At 40.5% G+C, this 22,711-nt stretch overlaps 2 protein-coding genes across 4 annotated transcripts in view; one reads left to right on the forward strand and one right to left on the reverse strand.

The window, feature by feature from the left end:
* The window catches only part of bnc2 (basonuclin zinc finger protein 2), a 171,277-nt gene extending 168,454 nt beyond the window's left edge, over nucleotides 1-2,823 (reverse strand). Inside the window, exon 1 of the mRNA XM_026171259.1 lies at nucleotides 2,772-2,823. Within this exon, the coding sequence (XP_026027044.1) occupies nucleotides 2,772-2,774 (3 nt within the window). The 5' untranslated portion in view covers nucleotides 2,775-2,823. The remainder of the gene's footprint in view (nucleotides 1-2,771) is intronic.
* A 10,484-nt stretch (nucleotides 2,824-13,307) lies between these two features.
* Nucleotides 13,308-22,711, forward strand: part of cntln (centlein, centrosomal protein) — a 92,980-nt gene continuing 83,576 nt past the window's right edge. For 2 of the 3 annotated variants that reach the window (XM_026171264.1, XM_026171265.1), the window contains exons 1-4: nucleotides 13,308-13,655; nucleotides 13,952-14,040; nucleotides 17,489-17,577; nucleotides 19,505-19,589. In XM_026171264.1, coding sequence (XP_026027049.1) covers nucleotides 13,960-14,040; nucleotides 17,489-17,577; nucleotides 19,505-19,589 — 255 coding nt within the window. In that variant the 5' untranslated portion in view covers nucleotides 13,308-13,655; nucleotides 13,952-13,959. Of the gene's footprint in view, nucleotides 13,656-13,951; nucleotides 14,041-17,488; nucleotides 17,578-19,504; nucleotides 19,590-22,711 lie in introns of those variants that run through there. The other variant, XM_026171266.1, reaches the window with a different exon arrangement.

A 22,711-nucleotide genomic window follows, 5' to 3' on the forward strand; every position in this document is an offset into this window, starting at 1 on the left:
TACGAAAAATGGAATTACGTCTCGCATATGTATATTGTTTTAAATCAAGTATGTCTCACGCTGTGTTCTTTATTAAATTAGGAGCCCTGCGATCCAATTTGTTTCAACATTTCACTGTGTCTCTGTTTTAGTCGCCAAAGCTCACAGCTTAGGTTCTGGTGTCTTGTTTAAAGATTTCCATCTTAAGGCATCCCTATGCATGTGACCCCCCCCCCCCCCCCCTTTCAAAATATTACCTTTGCTGTCACTGCCAAGACACACTATCAGTCACTCAGGAGATTATCGGTGATGGGAATGGATGGAGAGTAGCAGCGCCATATCGGTACCAGTGACCCACCTCTGAATGAATAAGAACAGTGCAACAATCCAGCTTTGACGCTGCTGAAGCATCGCAGAAACACTCGTGGGAGAAGATGGAAAAAGTGCTCTCTCTCTCTCAGATTTGCTGAATATCTTTACCTGTTAGCATGAGTGAAAGTGCATATTTCCTTTCATCTAAAATAAATGCTGTTGGTTTTTCTTCCTGATCCGCACTTACACATATTCCCCTTCACTTGTGCCTCTCTGAGGTTAAGCGCTGTACTTTCAAACACGGCCTCATTACTAAAATTGTACAGAAAAATATTTTGGGAAATTATGGTCAAGCAGTGATTATCTCTGTAAATTCATCAATTGAAATATAGGCATAAGCAGCTGCATAAATAGGAGACAGCAGCAAATGCATAAATGCACCGAGTGGGTTATCAGCAGAGTCTTTATGCTCTTAGCACTCATTCTTATTAAGTGAGGAGGCAGGGAGTTAGAAAGTAAGAAAGCCGGGGGGAAACAGTGAGGATGGAGTTGGTGTGGAGGGGTGGGGGTGTGGGGTGTTCTCGTTGTGAGGAGTAATCAGAGGAAGCCAGCAGGGGGGACAGGGAGGGTTGGTGGGGTCAGAGCAGAGCACCACTGAGCAGCCTTTCTCTTCATTAGCAGCCTCTCTAAGGGGGGGCGTCACAGGCCTACCTGTCCAGCAGATTATTGAACCGACTAACCAGTGGCACCCACCCCACACACACACACGCTCTCCCCTCTCTGATTCTCACAGACCCAGAGGAATCACGACCTAGCTGCAGATCCTTTGACAACTTTAACTTTTTCTTTAACCTCACGCAGCAGAAGTACAGGCTGGTGCAGAAGGGAGTCTGTTTCCTGCATATTAAAGGACATGTACGACGGTGTTTTTCTCTAATAATTTTTGAGGATTTTTGTCTTATAAATGTACTATTTTTTTTTAATTGTTTCATTCAAAATATGCATTTTATTTGCTAAGCTGATTTGTTTCACGGTGGCTTTCACGCAGTTCTGAAAAAGTCATAATTATCCGACACAAAAAGCACAAGACAGAAGCATTTCGAACATGATGAAAATCATTAGCAGCATTTTAACATCTGCAACTTATGTGGTAAAGGAAATGTGAAATTGAACAGATCCCCACTCGGTCTGGCTGAGAGACAGCAGCACGGAGATAAAAGTAATGAAATGACACTGCAGGAATGTAAATTGGCATTCTTCACTGTAGTAGCAGCACCAGCTCATGAAACATCCTTGACACACACGCACACTCATACCAGGCCAAAATACTGTTAGGCATTAATCTCGCACACATCTCACTGACGAAAGTGTGAAGGTACTTTTAAGTGGGAACATTCATCTCAGTCACCCTCATTGTTTCTCGTTTTCTACCCCTCACACACTCTCTCTCTCTCTTTTCCTCTCCTCGTCTTTTGAAGCGTTCAGATATGTCCAAACTGAAGTGTCTTAAGCTGACTTTGAAATTCAAGCTGGCCGTCTGCTTGTGTTTCAATGAGTTTGTTTTTATGGGTGAACTGTAACACAGGGGCACATAAACAGTGGGGATGAACTAGTGTATTTGGCAAAAAAAAAAAAATTTAAAACACACACACACACACTTTACAAACTCTTAAAATTACCTAAAGGTTTTGGCTGCGTTGACATAGCACAGGAAAACATGTTTGTTCCTTAAAGGAGAAGGAATTGTGCAGAAAAATTGAAGCAGGATTTTCAGAAGAGGGTTTTTATGAGGCCTAAGAAAATTTACTTTCCAAATTTTAGACCCAGCTGAGGTACAATCAAGTGTGTCCACGTTGATCTAAAACAACACACACCGTTTTTATGAGCCCCTGTGTGTCCTTGATGTATGAAGAAATTGCACTGAACTCCACTCCAATCAAGGCCTCAATACCAACTGGTATCAAAGTGGCTTATACATAAATATCATGTAAACACTTTAACAGTTATACAATTTACAGCGCCTGGGTTTTTCCTGTCAGACGCCACCTGAAAGTTTTTAATTTGTCTCGCAGGAGCAGAGAATTATGAAACACTTTCAGGCAAAAGCTTTAAATAATAACAAGTGAGGTTAGATTTTGTTAACTTACTTTTTAAGCCCCGTTTTTTCTTCAGGATTTGAAAGGCTCAGAAACGCAACAGTTGGTGATTTTGTAAGACTCACAGACGAGGAAAAGGTAAAGAAAAATTTATCTAAACAAGGTTAATACATTTTTTTCTATTAGTTTTACTGACAAATCTAGCAAATACGTCATATGAAGCAAAGCAAACAGGGGGAAATATATGACTTCAGCAAAACTTTTTTTTTCTTCTCTCGTCTGACCAGCAAACAAGTTAATAAAAAGTTACAGCTCCCGTGATTTGCCACACCGATGTGCCATCTGAAAAACTTCAGAAAGTACACGCAGAAAAATCATATTTACCATTGCTGCATGTTGTATCTGACAGACCCCGGGGCTCCTGGCACTTTTCAAAGTTGGCGTCCTCAATAAAGTCTGATTTCGCCCTCAAGTGGGGAACTTTCTCCTCTTCAATCCAGTCCGATGTATATCTTGCGATTCACGCTCGGGTTTCTTTTCAGACTCAGCAACGATGTTTTTTTCTTGACACTTCTAGGAGTAACACGGGGAAACGAGCGCTCGCTTTTTCATCCCGAGATTGAAAGCGTCCCGACTTGAGAGAAAAACGCGCGTCGTTTGGGTACGGGTCGGTCTCACGGAGAGGAACGCGCGACCACGACACTCTGTCGCCTCTCCTTTCCCTCAAACCGTAAACTGAAGTAATCAAGGAAACTGCAGGGATCACTGTCAGCCAGAAGCCGAGTTGTAACTGCTTGCCCTACCTTGATGAAAAAAAGAGAAAAAAAAAAGAAAAGCTTCCTACACTTCCCCGGTGATTTCCTTCTGCAGAGTCAGCACAGCGGAGAGCTCGGACGGTCAGGGCTGCTCTGTTGTGTTGGGTGAATTCAGATCAGTGTTTTACACGCCGTGTGTGACTGTAACCCAAGTGACTGCGGGTCCACGGAGCTTTTGTGCCTCATGAGTTGATTTACAATGTTGTGCCAGCATGAGGATTCGCTTCGTCGTGCAAGAAAAATGTGCCAAAAACCCTTAGCCCCAAGATAAGAAATCGTCAGAGAGGCGTATTAAAAGCTTTCAATATTTGAGAAGCAGCAGTGATTCAATGATATTTCTTTTTCTTCGTGTGCATTTAGATAATATATAATGTTCTAGTCTAAATAATACTGCCGATTTTTAACAGTACTGTCAAAAGGGGGAGTTCTTCAGATCAGGCTGAAGGAGCAATGCATTAAACAAAAAAAAGGGAAAAAAAGAAAGTGATTTTGAATGCTGTATCAGCTCTTTAGCGTCGGACACAGAATTTCATGTTATAACAAGAAATCTTCGCCCTTTTTTACTTTTTTACTTTCTGTTCTCTAAGGCAAACACACGTGCGACCCTGCGCTTGTGCGCGCGCACGCGTGTTTGAAGCAGTTTGAAATAGTTTCCGTTGTTGCCTTCAGCAGGGATGTGACACTGATTCCCTGAGCTGTCCCTCAGATCCCTCAGAATTAGGCGTGCTCATTAAAGTTTCATTGTGCACTTGTTTTTATGATGATTTGCTCAACATTTGACTAAGACATCTGGAGAGTGAAGACTTGAAGGGGTGAGGGGTGTGTGTCTGTGTATGAGTGTGTGTCTGAGGGTGTTGTGTTAGTTAGAGGATAGAGTGGAACAGAAAAAGAGAAACATTCACTCTCATCGGAGTGACTGCCTGCCTGCCTGCCTCAGCCCGGCTTTCCGCTGGGGTGAGAGAGGCAGTGGAATCCCAGGGCAGTCATTTCTATCAAGTCAAGCGTCTGGAAGCCCCACTTGCATGTTTGGTCAAGGGGTAAATAATAGATCAGGGATTAGGCTTGTGTAGAATTCATTCCAGGGTAACAAGCTACTGAGGTCCCAGGATATGCATATTCATTCCTTGGCCAAGGCCGTGGGAGAGCGAGGACCATATGCCTGTTTGTCAGAGGGCTTAGTTTGCTAATTAAATGAGATATTACATACTTATGTGAGCAACAAAACAAAAAGCCTTTAAAGGATTGTCCAGAAAAAAATTGTGCTTGAATCTATTTTGTGTTGACTTCAAGTGCTTTGATGTTGCTTTAATTTGACTCAGGAAGTGTTTTCTATTTCAGAGTGTTGATTAACCGTGTAGATATCAGGAGCTATGGATGTGTATACAGAGCTTATCAAAGGCTAACATGACATTTTTTTTCTTTGTTGTTGCTTTGCTGCCAAACTATCAGATGACGATAAATCTATGTTATGACAAACAGATGAGATAGTAAAGTTATGATAGTGAGTGTCTGGCTAGCCATAGTGTATTTTCACCTTCTCATTATTTTCTTACCTCGTGATTTTTGGAACAATTGCACTTCTTTTGGGGTGGGCTGGATTCTATGAGCAGGGCCAAACAGGTCCCTGGCTCGTTACTTTGTCACTCAGAATGACTGGCTAACAATATAAAAAGTTTTAAATCTAAGCTCCGGATTATATGGCAAGCAATACAGGTAAGGCCATTAGAGGTTTGGTCCTTTTTCCAACACCATAATAAAAAACTTACTTTGTCATTTAACAATATTTCCCCTAACCTCAGTCACAGTAATGTTGTTGCCTGTACCCTAACAACATTAAGATGTCAAATCACGACCTCAACAAACACACATTCAACAAAAAATTTATGGGCCCAAAGTGAACCATCAGCTTCAGACATCTAAATGTAAGTTTTGGGTCATGGCATAAAAAATACAAAATTTAAAAAAAGTTTAATTTTACAACAGAAAAGCCAAAACATGAACATCAGCCCCTATCAAATCTGATACTGCATATGGGGCAGTAACTGATTGATATTGGCTTACTATACACGTCATTAACACTAAGTGGGCATTCATTTTAATGATACTGATAAACTGAGCTGTGTACTCACAAAATTATATGCATTACGTCTTCTTAGAGGTAACATCTGTATGTATATTTATGTATTATGCTTTTTATTGCTGTAGTTATTATATGCTGTACCCTGACCACTGCCAAACCATAAATGACCATACAGAGTAGATAAATTTCCTTCTGTGAAAACATCAACTTGCACTTCATGTATTCTGTGAAGACGACTAGCAAATTCATTTTTCAACTCATTAACATGTCCTGGGACGTAAATAGTGTAATCATATTTATTTTTAGAACAAATATAATGCATCTTTTAAAAAAAAAAAGAAAAAGATACGGACATACAATGTTTGCTGCAGGAGGCTTGATAGGGAGGAAAAGTATATGTTTATCTGTCGCTGTGACAGGATCCCACTGTTCATTAATTACCCAGCGGGACTGCCGATAATGAGCTATTGAACCTGCTGTTGAAGTGTTCCACCTCCTGGGATGGCCATCAGCTGCTGCATCACATTTTGTGGATCCATCAAATCCACAGAGGTGCTCCTGTTCATTAAGTTCCAGTCACTAGTAAAGCACAAAAAGGTCCAGAAAGGTCAATTCAACCATCCCCAAGAAAACCCAAGAGTTTTCAGAGGACTGGCTCTCACTGTAAGTTTTCTTCAACAGTCTGGAGGCAGTTAATGACCTGAAGAGCTTTTTTCTTTTTTAGCTGCTTCTTGTCACATGATGTTTCTGATGCCAGATCGATACCCCATTCAATGAACATTTTATTTGGATGTCATAAGTCCGTTGAATGGCTGTTATCAGTAGCCTCATACATCTGGTTGGTGGGTGCCTTCCTATACCTACTAGTAGGCTCAGATAGCAATTTTTATTTCTACTAATCAATGATAAGCTGCCTGCTGCATAATCTAATGTAGCATAATCAGATTACATAGAAGTCCTCTAGTGGTCATGTGAAGAAATGAAAGTTTAACTCACATTTTGCAGTTCCAAGTCATTTAAATTATGAACATTTGAAATATCTGCCTGCTAGTAGACATACTTTGTCTGATAACAAGTAGTCATTTAAATGTCTAATGGCTGTTATTCTCTACCAGACATTGTGTGTTACAATGAAATGGCATCAAATTTATCTATGAACCTCAATTAACAGATTTGCCTTTGTAGGACTTCACACATGCATGACCTGCTGCCTTTCAAAACTCAATCTGAGTGAACCTGAAGTCTTAAGCTTGAACAGAAAAAGGCGTCAAGACAGTTTCAGGTGCTGGAGGTTGATCAAAAGAGAATTAAAGGGTTCGATGAGCATCACTGAAGTAAAATCGTGCCTTTATACTGAGATGACTTGGTATATCAGTCTCTGAGTTTGAGCCCTTCTAATTCACTGAGAGCGAAGCACAGGTGTTGGAAATAAGACAAATACTTTTCTCATCTAAAAGCTGTTTTCCAACTGGACAACATTTACTCAGGGCGATCAATGTCCCATGTCCTAGTCTCTTCTCTCATACTCAAGGGAAATATGAACTTAATTTACCCTTTCACCAAGCAAAGGACAAGCTCTCCGGCAGCAGCCCAAGGGAAATAGTCTGACTCCTTGTTCCCACACATCCTGAGGGGTCTAACTGTGGGTGGAATGGCACTTTAGTTGGGTGAGTTGTTAGTGAGTGTGGCCCTGCAGTTCATGGCACCGTGGACGCACAGAAGCTCACACATACACATATACGACGCTGCCTCTGAGAGGTGTGTCTTGCAGATCAATTCATCCTTTATGAGTGCTCCAGTTTGTTAAGGGTAGGACCAGAAGGTCATCAGATGGGAGTCAAACAGACGTCCGCGTCATCTCTTTGGGGCTGGCGTTAGACATGAACAAGGGGGTTTGTGCATACAGTATGTGGGGAGATGGGTGCTAATGGGGAGGGGAGGGCATCTAAATCACATGCAAACAGGAATGCACATAATAGGAAAAAACAAAGTGTAAGGTTTATGGCGAGGGAAGGTTTTGAGCTTGAGTGGTCTGATTTAGGTGCACAGATATTGTCAGTCTAACGGCTGAAACAGGGGGGAAAGAAATGGTAATCAATGGTTTCTCTGTCCTGGGGTTTTGTAAGGCAGTCCAAGGTCTCACAGGATTCAGCATGAGGATGGCTCATGCTTGGGGTCAAAAGTGGCTGACAATTCTCCCACAGACTCCACTGAGAGAAATAATATCCCTCCTCAGGGCATCACTCGAACAGAAATGCGTACAAACAAGTCTTAAAATGTCAGCAAGTGGACATGAACTTAGCTTGCGATTTAAAAGATTTGTGACTTTGGTTTCAAAAGACACTTGGTGTGATAGCAGCTTATTGTTATCTTACTCAACAAATAGAGTCATCAGCCATATTGCATAGTGACTGTGTTTCAAAGCCTTTACTGTAAACGCTCACATGTTGGAGCCTGTCTCATTTGTACGCAGTGGGAGTGATGTACTAAACACTGCGCAGGTTTGACATCCCAACTGGCATTTGTACGATTGATGTTCCTTTAAAGTGGAGGACTTGTGACTCTTTAGTATCTTTTGTCATCTTCTGCAGTTCTCAGGTTCTTTCTTCCCTCAGCATCAAAGCTAGGCCACATTAATGCAGACAATATCCCACTTACCGGAGGCGGCAGGCGGAGACTGTGCTTTCACAATTCTCCATGGAGTGTCATGTTTTTCCCCGGGATGTGCCTCTCTTCCTTCCTCTGTCAGCGCTGGCACACCAGGGCTTGTCATTTGGTTCTTGAATTTTTCATGCAGGTGCATTTGCATGATCACAATCCTGTGTCACTTCTTCCCCTGGTAGATTAAATGCTGCCTGGCACTTGAACTTCCCCGTGACTCAGCTGAGGCAGAACAGAAGTAAGACAAGCGTGCTTGCTGGGACTGTCAGTGCAAGAGCCATCTTGTTTCAAAGGGTGGCACCTTACGGTTTGGCAATTGGCTCGCAAAGACAACTTCAACAAGAGTCAGTTTACATTTGCTACTGCAGTGCTTACATTTGTTGAGTCATACTCTGTAGTGTTAAGATGGTATTGCGCTTTGGTTTGGTTTGGTACATGATCTCCGGAACCCAACTATTTAATTTTGCTGTATGCGCTGACTGACACATGAATAGCTGCCTTTTCTTCCATCAGAGCACCGAGTTTAATCATTCAATTAACTCTCTACAAACACCCCAGAGATCATGAATAGTAAGAAGTATCCTTTGAGAGACACATCTGCAGGTCAATTTTAGAGTTCTCTGTTAAACTTAGAATTAATATTTTGAGGTGATTCATTTTCATCCATGCTTTATTTGCATTAAACAGCACTGAGGTTATTATGTATGTAATCAAAAGTAGACTTATTTTTGGCTTTTTTTTCTGGCTTTATTGGATTGATATAGTGAAGACTGACGGAAAGGTGGAAGGAGAGAGAGAGGGTAGGACATGCAGCAAAGGGCAGGGGGTCGGACTCGAACCCGGGCTGGCCGGCTGCTCATCCCACTGAGCTCAACTAGCGCCCATCAAACATAGTCTATGCTGAACATTCTCTACATGTATTATTCTTGGATGGATCATTGCAATTCTATGAGCAAACTGTGCTTTCAGTATCTACAAGCAATAGTATGTGCTTTTTTTCGGAAAAAAAAAAAAGGATCCCGTTATTCCTACCACCCATGTACGTCCACTGACTTTATGGTAATTTATTATTTATCCACAGTTAGCTTTGAAAAAGTTGAAAGTTACAATGTGAACCCAAAAAGAATACTCACAAAAACATGAATATTACAGTGTTTCATATAAATTTTACCTAAGAAACTCATAAAATTTGCAAGCTTATCTTTGGATCGTGTAGATCCTGATCTGTATGAGGACACACATTTAGATAGTGGAATAGGACTAAACTGCATTTATATATGCTTCACCTCTTGCAGTACACTTTGCATACAGTTTTATGCATAAAGAATACATCTTTTATGTATTTATGCATAGGTTAAGGAAGTAAAATCAAGAAAAGGCTGCAGCGAGTGTGGGATTTTTTTTTATAAATGTAAATGCACAAATCACATAATTGGTTATTGTGAAACTGTGCTTGGCTTAGATCTGCTTTATATACCTGAGACAGTCTCAAACTCTGGATCTGGATTAATCTGTCTTTAGCAGTACAAACACCAAATAAAGGGAGATACTGGCTGCTTCACATACAGGAGAGAGCAGCAAGAGACGCTGCCAAAACATGGTGGAACATGCCTGTGTACGCAACTGTAAGTGTCTCTAGCTAAATAATTTGATGATGAAAGAAGGGATAAGTTAGAAGGTAATCTTCCACTCTTCACTTCTTCTCTTAAATGTTCTTAAAACAGCCTTCTTTTTCATAATTTGACCGTAGAGTAACCAAATCGGTTTCAGGTTTTCTCATAAGAGACGCTTTATCTAACATTTTTCAAGTGCTCGGTTTCGCCTTAAAGATTTTGACCTGCAGAAGAAGAAGTCAGATTCAAACTCTGCTGGTCACATGTCGTCATGATGACAGTGAGAAAGGGGCTTATTCACAGATACCATGTGTCAGTTTGTGTCTCTGAACAAGAAACAGGGGGCAGGCAGATGTTGCACATTATGTACCAGTCTACTGCCTCTAAAATTGTTCTGCAAATGAGGATCTTAATGAGAGGCAGTGTTTGTGGGTCAAGGAACAGCCTAATCATACTAAGTCAATTGCATCTTTTCTCTTTGTGTCTGTGTGTGTGTATGCAAGTGTGTGTGGTTGTGCGTGTGCATGCATGCATGGGTGTGAGTGTGGAGCAGTGAGCAGATGAACCAACATTTGTCTGACTCAAGAGGAGAGCCAGTCATCATATTTCTTCATTTCCCTCTCTCACCCTGTGCTCCAAATCTGGCTGGACACTTAAGTACATTAGCCACACAATATGGAGTTGTCTTGTCTCACCAGCAAAAAACAGATGTCAAACACGTGTCTTTGTTCATTTTCCTTTACCCTCCCTTTGCTTATGTTCAGCTCTCAAAACCCAAGCTATAGAGTCGAGAATCATTGGGCACACTGTCTCTAACCTTACAGCGACTCATTAAAACTGAAGACATGGATAAATATCAACAGGAGTAAGTACCTATTTTAAAAGGAAAACAGTAATTCTATCTGCCAAATACACATAAAGATCAATATCAAATTTCCATGTCATTTTTCTTTGCCATCGTGTGTGGTTGCTCAGGTTGTTCAAACTGGGGATTTATAACTGAACAAAGCAGTGATTACAGACACAGAGGAACCTTTATTTTATATAGAATACATGTGTGTGTGTCTGTGTAAGGGTAGTATCAAGAGACACCCATCTGTACTTTAAAACTATGTTTGAAGAGTCCTGTGTGCTTAAAAATAATATTAATATGAACGTCACTACATCATGTCTGTCATGGTCCTGGGCCATGTGGGCCCAGTATTCTTAGTTTTCATGCATTTTTGTATTTTGTTCTTTATTTAGGCCATGCTTCCTGGGTTGATCTGTTACGTTGTTCCTTATGTGTTTTCCCTTCGTGACTCTTACCCCCTGTGTGCCCCTCTGTGTATTTATGAGCCCTCGTCTCTCTTTGTGCTTTATTCTATGTTTTCCCTAGCCCGTTATGTCTGCGTTCTTCCCGTGCTCTCTCTCCTCCTGTCTGAACCTCTGTGCCTGTACCCGTCAGCGTTATGTTCACCCCGCCCTGTCTCGTTATGGTTATCTGTGTCACCTGTGTTCCCCGTGTGTTCCCACTTTCCTCGTTAACCCTCTGTGTATTTCTGTCTGCGTCTTCCTCTGTTCGGCGTCGCGTTCTCCCTCATGTTGTGTGTAATTCTCCCCGTGGTTCGGTTCCTTGTACAGTTCATGCGTTAGTTTTCCCAGTTTTAGTTTATTCTGTATTGCTTCCCGTGGCCAGCAATAAAGCTGTGTTTTTTGAGTTTATCTCCGTGTCTGTGAACCTGCATCTTGGGTCCTTCCCCTGCCTGCCACACAACGTATCATGACAATGTCGACATGGTTTTTTACCTTCATTCCTTTCTTTCTAAAAAGTAAACCTAGGACTTAACACGTGTCCACTTATTTTTAACAAGTGTCCACTTATTTTTATTTGTTCTCTGAATAGTGTTAGCTTTCATACATACACAGCTAACCTTGTTAGCAAATTTGAACTTTTTTCTTTAAATATGCTGTTATATATTGCACATTACCAAACAAGGAGCTGATGCACTTTTTTTTAGTTTGTTAAAGATTTGTGTTCCTATTCTGGTCAAATTTGGCTTTATTGTTTGTTTATAGTACAGCTTCAGTTCCAGCTGACATCAGGTCAAAAGGCTGTTATGTGTCACTGGATAAGCATCAGTTTATGGCTTTTTTTTAGGTTGTAAATTGTGTTTCACTGTTACATTTAAGTTTTTGTTAGCAGCGCAAAGACAGAGAATAAGATAGAGAGGAAGAGAAAGGGAGAGAGCAGGATGAAGGCTTAAAAAGAAACAAGAGTGGACATTTAGTCAAAGTTAACACAAAATTGTGGTGTAGCTCCTGTTTTGACCACATTCATTGATGATGACTTCACATAACTAAGGAGTGATATAACCAGGTGAGTAAATAGGCAGATATTGAAGTAAGATGGAAAAATAATAATTGTGTTTCACAAAATATTTTTACATGCAATTCATAGATGCTTCGTACGCTTTTTCAGTAGCACGCATAAAAATGCCGGTGGACATTCTAGACAGAACTTATTTATGTGAATGATAGCTTTTTAAGGGATTCATTCCACTCTAAACTTGGCTCAACAGAATGAAATTGATGTGACAGACTACAAATCTATTTGTCTGCACAATAAAAGGAGGGTTTTGTATGAATTAAAAAACTATATTGTAAAAGCAGCTCTTACATGTTTGCTTCATATCCATGTGTATGGACAGGGAGGGTGATTTTCTGCTATCTTTATTGAATAAATACAGCGGTTTATGATTCAGATGACTGCACGTGGTTAAGAGACTGAAACAAAGTTGTGCATTTTTATCCTTTCTCTTTGCAAATAGTTACTTCTTACTTTGGAGAATTCTGGTCTAAACCTATGCCCAAAGTTTGATAAGTAAATTGACCACCTTAAAACAAGTGTATAATATTGAAAGGTGTGATTATTCACTTTGAATTACTCTTAAACACTAACCCAGGGGTGTCAAACTCAAATACACAGTGGGCCAAAATTCAAAACTGGAACAGCGTCGCAGGCTAACATTAATATTTATTGAAAAAAAAAATATCTTCCTCTAGATATAAGAATGAATCTTTTCTTATGGACTCAAACAAGTTTTGCTGAAAAACTGAATATGGAACAAGCAAAGCTTAATACTAAACAATATATATATATTAGCTGTACAATACCAGTAGGCCAGCTCTAATAGTAATTTGGTATGGCTTTGTGGGCCAAATGTAATTAGGCTGTGGGCCAAATTTGGCCCGCGGGCCAGAGTTTGACACCTATGCACTAGCCCATTTAACTAATTCAGTTGCTTTTGAAGGTAAGATTGTAACATGCACCCAGTTAAAATTGCATTGAGTGCATTTGCAGGCAGCATATTCTTTTAATATTAATTATGTGGCACTGTGCACATAACATGATGACTGGGGGTTGAGCCCCCCTAGAACTCTGAACCTAGATTCGCCCCTGAATCTCAATGAAAGTGACCTAAATTGAAAACAAAAATTCAAAGTGAAAAAGAAAATATATATATATCAGAAAATACAAAACTATGAAACTATTCCTTTTCATAAATAGGGGAAAAACTTCTTAAAATCACAGTTCAGGAGGCTATCAGTGTGCAACACTTCATTTTGGAAAACAAAAGAAAAACAGCAACAAACAACTGTTTTAACAAATCCCAAAAAAGCCAATCAAAACTGACCCGCGCGTTCCCCTTGCCGATCCCGATCATACTGCCATCTATGAACTGCTACTGTCGTGAAGTGACGTGACGGCTGTGACGCGGAGGGACAGAAGCGGAAAACAGCGGGCTTGTTTGAAAAGAAGAAACCGTCTCCCTGGTTACTGACAGCCGTGTTATCCACACAGAAGTTTCATCTGGCGTTGTACAAAACAATATAACGGATGTACACGGGTGAACCCTTCAATTTCTCACAGTTCGAAGTATGTCGTGACGTTTTTTTTTCTAGCGCTCTGACTTCAGAAAGCTGTCAACACCAGAAAGAGTGTAACTCTTTATGCTTTACGTGGCTAACGCTAGCTAAGTACCGGTAATCTCAGTGTTGGTCTTCCTGGTGCTGCTGCAGGGTTGATATCTGCCTGGTTAGCAAGCGATCGAAATAGGTAAGAACTTATCAGTCCTCTGGACGCTTGCTTATTTCTTCCTCAGCTCGCGGTAGAAACCTGGAACCCCAATATGCTAACATCACATAAATAAATTCAAAGTCCCTGTCGATATGGTTTCAGTCAGCTAAAATCCTTTCCAAGTAGTTTTGTCAATCCGATGCAAAGCAGTCTAATCACATGTTGTTTAAATAGCTGAGCTGTGCCATGTTTGTTTTGATCCACTGCTGCAAGTTACTGAGATTTTTCTTTTAATATTTCATCACTACAACCCTTTTTCTTTTGCCTTCTTGCAGGTCTGAAAATGAGCTCAAAAGACGATGCTCGCACCCTGGTATTGGAGGAGCAGGTGAAGACTTTATCAGATGAGCTTTTGCAATGCCAGGTGTGTGAATGCATTTTGTTTTGGGTTTTTGTTTTAAAGCCATGTGCACACACTTCTGTACTTTATCACTGCTCATTGTACAATGTTGGATTTAGTTAAAAGTAGGAGAAAAAAACCCATTTGATTTCCCTAAAATAGGGATTTGTCCAGATTACTTGAGTATAACATCGTTACAACCCTTATCACTACATCACTGTTACAAACAAAGCGTTCATTTGGCTGTGATTTCTGCATAACTCTTGTCAGTGTTAAAAAGTGTAACTCACTATATTTATCTTTACTTTATTTATCACTATGACTATGACTTTTTTTCAGACTACATATGTATCACACAGTTGTCAGCACCTTTTACTCTCCAGGCTGAGCATTCTTTTTTTTTCAATTCTCACTCTCTGCTATAAATTGTGGACCTTCATTAATTTCAAAATTAAGTAATTACTGTTAATTTGATCTCTGTGTGTTGCATACCAGCCATGTCACCAGACTTTATTTAATATAAAATGAGGATTGATGAAAGATAAGCATGAGAATAGAATTTCGAGGTCTGTGAATGACTAGCAGGAAAACCACCCCTTTACATGATGCTACTTGTTATTTTAAAATAAAGCACATTTGACTGACTAGATAAAGCATATTTATCTCCCTCATACATATGTAAATGTCCTGATTATACCCTTAATGAATGTCTAGCACAGACAGGAAAAAGTGTGGAGGGCCCCCGTCAGATAATACACACACAGGCACGACATGCTCATGAGCAGATTTCCAAAGGCTTTCATGTTCACTTTGTGAGTCAGTGATTGAGGGAGTCCTTGCATACTCACCACCAGGTGGTGTCTAATAACATGAGTGAATTGATCCCAGCATTTCTCACTTTGTGTATCCACACCACCTTGCTACACAGGTAGGCAGACAGCTGTGGGGTTCAGCAGATGAGGTGTTACATTTGAGTTTTGTAATACAAGTAGAAATATAAACCACCTAACATGTTGGGCACAAACATTCGTTGTGCTGCTGTTTGTGTGTAACCACATGTGCGCCTGTTACCTTATTTATCCTCTGCATAAACTTTGGTTTGACTTCGGGAGCCAATTTTCAAGTGTTTATTCAGTGAGAGAACACAAAGGCATCAGAGTGGAGTGAATCCATGTATTGGCGTATGTGATTAAATAAACAAAAGAAACATATTGTGTCTTCTGCAAATGCACCGGTAGTCAGTGTGAGTAAGTGACAGCTGAAATAACTTTGCCGGAGACAAGAGGGGAAAAAATCCCCACGACTGTAATAAAAATGTTTATGTAACTGGTTTTGTTAACCTGGGGTTTATTTACTAGAGCTGTTTGTCGAATGATAGAGATGACAGGAAAGTGGAGAGATTTCTGTCAAAGGAAACAAACTTTTCTTGTTCACTGCATGCAGACTGATTATGGTTATGTGGGTAATCATTCTCCAGAGGCCCATTCTTAGTCTTGCCTTGACACACCTTAAAAAAAGAAAGAAAAAGAATTATGTATGAGTGATGAAACAGTATGAAAGTCATTGAATAAAAAGTGAGACAATTATTTGGCGAGTAAATTTATTTTTAAGACAAAGTCGTGTCATCTGATAATGTTAGTTTTGCAAATTTTCTCCATGAATTTTGCCCCAAGAAAATATTAGCCAAGCAAAACCCTCTCTGACATCTAATTTTTGTAATACCGTGATTAGATTGTTTCTCTCAGGGTATTCCGGCTTCCTCCCACGGTTCAAAGACATGTGCGTTAGGTTAACTGGTGATCCTAAATCGGCCGTAGATGTGTGTCTCTGTGTCATCCCTGAGAAAGACTGGCGACCTGCCCTGGAATAGCCTCCAACCCAACAACCTTGAAATGGATAAGAGTAGGCCTTTTGCCTGCAAACTTTAACATTTGATTGCACCTTTAAACTTAAAAACCATTATAAAAAATGTTATTCTCACTTGTATTTAGGACTACGCGCTGTATATTTTGTTCACTTCAGACTCACTTATATTGAGCTGACACGAAAGCCATCTTTGGTGGTCTTATCTGGAGTAGATCACTGATTCTGCATATCTGAGGACGTTAAGTTCTACCGTGCACAATTTAAATTGTGGCATTTGAATACTACTGATGTCTTAAGTCTCTTGCATGATTACTTCAGGACAGCCATTAACTACAAAGACACTCATCTGTCAGCCAGCAAATGTTCCTGCTAGACCATGCTAATTTTACTAATATGTGCTGAATTCCAGTGGCTCTCGCTCTCTCTCTGGTATGTTTAGCTCGTGGTGTTTCAGTTTCTAGATTCCAAATGAATAATTCAGCCATCATCAAACACATATTCAGTGCATCTTTAAGTACGCATACGGCCGAGGAGAGCTCTTGATGAGGGTCCTGACTGAACATTTGTCCATGGAAGGGCTAATGGCAGCCAAAGGCCAGGCAGAGGGAGACCATGTATTTCAAGTAAACCATGCTGCCTAATTTAATCGTTAGCTGCATTCCAGGGTTGATTTGGTGAGATCTCTATCCCCGATTCACCCCGCTCCCGATCTGTGTATCCACACACCAAAACACACAGATGCGCATCGAGACAGAGATCTACAGTCCTTCCACTTTATATGTTCAGCTCATGGTCTTATCAAGGTCTGCTTCTGCCACTTCAGTAAATAATTGATTAGACACTTTTGAGAAGGGGGTTAAAATTCATGTGCTAATTGGAGACCAGTAGATTCCAGTGGGAGGGATGACTTTTATCTTATGATGATGTGAACATAATTTATCAGATAATTTTATATTAAGTCGATTTGGTATAATTCTGTCTTTTAATGTCAGAAAATGTAGTTTTTAGATGTCCCTCATTAAATGTAATGTAGCTTAAAAATGTTTGAAAAACCAGCGAGACAATTTGAATTGGAAATGTGTCAGGGGCTGGCTGGGTTTTTCTGCTTGAAGATGACTCTCTCTGTCATCAGTTTTGAGTTTCTTTGGGGCTAGTTACTTTGGAGCTGTAGTGGAAAACATATCCGGAGAGCAATTGATTAATAAAGAAAAATGCAAGCTCGACTGCTGTGTTTTGATTTGGATCCCTGCTCTCCCCAGTCATAAATAGTGCATAATGACAAGTGTCAACGCTCGCTCCCCTTGAGTCGAAGGTCACATCTCAGCGATGGAGATTGCCGCTAGAGAGAGGTTCATGATTAGAGAGGGCAGGACAGATGAAAAAAATATTATATATTTATACTTTTACAAGTTCTTTAAATTATTGATTGACTTCCCCCAGTTGTCATATGCTAATGTCACTGAGCATCCAAATTTTTTGTTTCTCACTGAAAAAGGGCTGTAATGTGTTGCTGCTTTTCCTTTTAGGGGCTTATCAAATGCAAATTTTATCATCGCATTTCTCAAAAATAATTTCTCTTCACTTGCTGAATCCTTTACTCTCACAGGCAGACAAGGAGTTTGTGTGGTCTCTGTGGAAAAGGCTGCAAGTGGCAAATCCAGACTTGACCCAGGCTGTCAGTTTGGTGGTTGAGCGGTGAGTGGATTCATCTTTCACATTGCTACCTGAGAGGCTCAGCAGACGAACCTTCCCCTTATCTCGCAAGTGAAGAGAAGCAAGTGTGTGTGTGTGTGTGTGTGAAAGTCGTTCAAGGGGTGTTTAAAGCACCTTGGCCGTTCTACTGGGGTTATGACGGAATCTGGTGCAGATGCTGATTTAAGCCCTCTTATCCCTGGTCTAGCAGTTCAAACAGTGGAAACCCTTTTAATGAAAACACTCTTCCACTGCTGCTCACATGCTGGACAGTTGAAACAGTCCTGCCAAATACTTGTCTTTACTGGATAAATTGCGAGATTGAATATGACCTCTTTTGCAGGATGGCTAAGCTCCATTGAGAACAGTGGCATGGGAACTTGTAGGAAAAGACACATCTGGAGAAATGAATTGCGTTCCTCTTATGATTAAAAAAAAAAAAACACCCAAAAAACATAACGAGACTCTGATTTATCGCTGAAGTTTGAAAGCTGTTTATTCACGCGTTCCAGCTGCCATTAAATTTTGTGTAAAGCTTTATTTAGTACTTAGGTTTTACTGACTTTTTTCTTTAGGGGATACATTAAATCATATTTTCTTCCTCACTGGTGCACATCGCATACTTTTTGAGGTCTGTCAGTTGTTAGTAGACCCTTAATAGAGGTAAAAACACAGTGCAGCAGCAGAGTGCTCCTCAGTACCTGTGCCTCTCATTTCTACTCCACACCCACTTGAGTTCTTTATAGCCCCTTAGGAAACCCATCAAAGTGGGTTAGTCCGCTGAGACAGGTGGGGCAACATGCACCCAGAGAGTGTATGTGTATTGTATCACCTGATGCGCAAGAGGATATTGACATGGTAATTGTGTCGACTCCAGTCAAGCGCTGTCGTCCACTGGGAGCCGCCATTCATCCCTCCCTCCCCTTCCTGTGTGGATCTTGTAGAGTGATTGGTTGGATGCTCAGGACATGGTGAACATAGTCCAATATATGAGGAGATGCAGCTAGGCCTGCCTGCGTTCCTGCCCCCTCCAGGGACACCAGATACTTATTTCAGTGTGTACCAGGGGAGAGGGCTGATCAGAAGAGGCAAAGAGACGATAGAGAAGGCCTCAAAGACCTGAGGTGTAGAAGAAGCAGCTGATGAGCGGAGGGAACAGATGGTCCCCGGTGGTTCGGAGTAGTTGAAACAAGCAGGTCCCCAATTGCAGACTTGTTTGTGTCTCCGCAAAAGTTCATTATGATAAAAGAGGTAGTAGTGGGCTTGAGAGGTTTAAACTTTGCTGTATTGTTGCTCTGTAATTCTGCTTAAGTAGCCAGTGAGTAAAAAAAGTTTTTCTTTTCATTTTCTTACAGTTTAGCATTATTAAATATTAAAATAATGATGAGAACACTGGCGACATGTTAAGGCAAAAGAATCTTTTTTTGATGAGTGCAGCAGGTGATCAATAATTAAACATTTGGAGTTGAAACCGATAAACTTTTGTCCAAGAACTTGCCCTCTGGGGCAAAATTCAGTGTTTTGACCTTTCCAGAGTAGCCAGCAGATATTTGGAAAAGGGATTGTTGATATCTGGGCCAAGAATTTCCTTTTCCGTGTGTTCACAGTCGAACTATGAATGTAGATGAATTTTTGAAAAAAGTGAAATTACTATCAGATGATAGCTCATGGTTTTCACCTGCATGCAGCCAATGCTCACTCATAAACCAGAGAACCATGAAGAACTCAATGAGTTCTTCATGCTTATTTTTATATGTAGCATCTGTTTATAGAGAAAAGTTAGAAATCGATGTGTTTCAAGCCAGTAAGATTGGACAGAATCTTGAGTGTAAGCTAAATAGTTAAAGCTATTCTTCTGTACGCTCTCAAGTCCTTAATCGTTGCTGACTATTTACACATGTATATTCTGTGTATTTACTCTTCCTTCTAGTGAGAAGCACAAAGCTGAGATTAAGGACAGGAAAGTGTTGGAGATCCTTCAGTCGAAAGACTACAAGATTCAAGAGTTGGAACAGGTATCATAATGTTTTCCTTAACCGGCTTTAACTTTCTAATGCAAACAACTTTTCTTTATGAACATCAGCAAGTCAGTTTCTTTTTTCGCTGCTGGCCTGCTGTCAGATCTGATCACAGGAATTCAAATTGTCACGACGCAGTTTAAATATGTTGAAAATGTTCAAAAAGTGCTGATGCACAAAACAAATTTACAGAGTTTTATGCAAAAACAAAAATCATCACACTTCTGCACACTCACAGAAGTGTGTGGCTGCTGTGATTTACATATCAAAGTAGTCTCTTTCTCCATTTTTCTCACACATCATTATGTTTCCTTGCGTCATATGATTATTATAATTAGGAAAAAAATATTCAAAAGGCGCCACTTTAATGAGTAAGGATGTCCTCACACTAAGCACGGTTACTTTGTACCCTGCCTGAGCACAATCACCTTCCCTGCCCACTTCCCACTGGCCTGTGCTGACACTGCCCTTAATGATCCGACCCAAGTTCACATCAGTTTGTCTCGGAGTGTCAACTCGTCTCTCTTTCTTGAAAAAGCGCTCTGGTAGTACACAATGGGCTCATGAGTGCTTGTGAATGAGCTTTTTATGAATATTGTGGCTACAATGGGGTTGTGGTGACACACTGCGCTCTCACGTGTTTATTAATGAGTTGGCAGAATGATTTCTAATGGAGACAGCTGCTACTCCGGAGTGTGCGTACATAGCAATCATGCTACATGCATACTGTGCTCAAGTCCAAATGAACTATGCCTGGGTTCTCCTCTAAGTGGGCCAGGGTACCGGCACATTACACACCACTTACACTAGTCAAGCAAACTTCACCTTAGGGGTCAAACTCGCTTGGCCACAGAAAGGATCAGTTAATGTGATCCTAGCACAAGACTTGAGGAACACATCCAGTACATATAAACCTAAAAATTTAGGTTTGGATTTTTTTCTACTTTTTCCCCCCAATAAGCATTGCAATAAGCCCATACCCTGTGTACATATTGTACACACACGTACATGTACAGCTTCAGTTTCCACGATTAACAAACTGCTCCCAAGTTCCTGCATCGTGTACTGAGCTAAAAGTTAGCTTACCCGGTGGTTGCAAACCAATTTTCCTTTCGAATGTAGAAGCACCACCAACCCTGACTTCACAACAATGAAACTGTAAAACCTGTAGTACTACCACAGTTATGTATTTGTGACTGACTAAATAAGCCATACACGAAACAGTGACCAGGCTCTGTCCTTGAGCATGCTGCTGGCATCTTTGTTGTTCTGCCAGCGATTGATGAATGGCTTTACCTTGGTAGGGAACAAAATAAAGCTTGTTTTCCCTTGTTTTTCCAACTGCTACTGGAATGCGCTCAACTTGGAAGTGACGTTGCTCCCAGCTCTGACATCCGACTTCTGCTGTAAAAGGAATGCAGCATTTATCTTCAGGCTGAGCTTGTGGTCATATGCCTTCATAGTTGACATTTAAGTTGCAGCCATTTCTAGTGGCTCTTAGTGAGTCTTTCACAGAAAGACAAAACAATCCTTGGGCTTTTTATTTCATTTTCACGGTCATTTTATTACAAACAAGCATTTTTGTCTTGCTTGTTTAACTGTCTGCTGAAACTTTCATTCATAAATACCATAAAAATACAAATGAATACAAAATTATTATGCTGCTTTAATATTTCCCTTTAGATCTTTATCTTTCTCTCATACCTACTTTTTTTGCTCTAACCCCTGAGTTATAGTTCTTGGTGGTATGATGGCTAATGATAATGACATCACTAATGTAATTTACTCCAAATCATCATCTCTTCACCGAAGCATCTGTCAGTCTCATTCATTAGTGTCCCTCACCCAGAATGGTGCTCATTCTTAATGAGACTGGCTGTAATGGAGTCATCAGCTTGCCAGTGCTTTTTGACATTACCCTCCTCAGCAATCATAATAGTTGCTCACTGGACCAAAAAGGTATATGATTATGGTGGACTTTTTTGTGTAACATTTGTACCTTTAAGGTATAAGTCATCATAGGTGACGACTCCATTGCTGTGTTTGCAAGCTTGGCACTTACAAGCAAAAACAAATACTACTTACGGCCTTCTGAATTATCCACGTGACAGTGTGACACAAGTTTCACACTGTTGAAATGCTTTACCCTAATATACAGACATTTGATGGATATCTAGATATCTATCAAATCTGATGGATACTTTTCGGTTATTTTTTAATAGACTGAATTGATGAGGTGGTAGATAGCTGCAAATCCATCCTGTGGGGGTGGGACTTAACTGTGCTCTGTGTCTTTCAACTGCTTTTTAAGAGCTATTTAATGAACTCATTCATTTATTACTCTCATTCAGTGTAACGCCCATGTCTCAGTTTATATGAGTTTTATAGGAGGAATCCCTTTGTTTCTAAAGCCTGTTTTGCTGTACTTCTTCTGAAAAGTTCCTTGATAGCGCCGCACTCTGTGCTGTGTCATCCAGCCCTCTGACAGTCATCGTCTCATCTGCAATCTTAAGCCATACCCTCAGAGTGATTAATAGGTTTTCCTTCTTTTTTCAAGGATGTGATGGTCTGTTGAGTCCACATAGCATCTCAGATTTTTTTTCTTAATGTATCAGTTCTCCCACTTTGATTATGTTTTTTTTTGTTCTTGCTGGTTTTCTTTTTTTTTCTTTCACCTCTTTCTCTCTCTCTGCTTTTGTAACATAATTAGCGTTCATTTTTGAACTGTACTGGGAATTTTCAGACGCTAATCTTTCTGTCCTAGACCTCTTAACTTGGCGCAACCCGCTTCCCCTCCACCCTACTATTCTATCACTTGAGTGCTACTGGGGTTCAAATTGTTCTTCCCTATCTCATTATCAGCGTTTGAATTTATTTTCCGCTCTCCAGTATAAATCTATTAAAGCCCCACTGTTCTTAGCACGGCAAGCTAGGAGTTGCAAGGAACGCTAAATCCACTATCTGGATATATCTGAGCGATTTCCCTCAACATGGCAATTAATTGCATCCCAGAGCACGGTGTTATTTGAGAGAGGGGGGTGTACCCACAGAAGACTGTGGATTACCAGCCAATGCCAAACCCCAGCTGATACAGTGTTAAGAAGCCAGCCTCCTCCCAC

The sequence above is a fragment of the Astatotilapia calliptera genome, chromosome 6, assembly GCF_900246225.1.
Source record: "Astatotilapia calliptera chromosome 6, fAstCal1.2, whole genome shotgun sequence".
Taxonomy (NCBI): Eukaryota; Metazoa; Chordata; class Actinopteri; order Cichliformes; family Cichlidae; genus Astatotilapia; species Astatotilapia calliptera.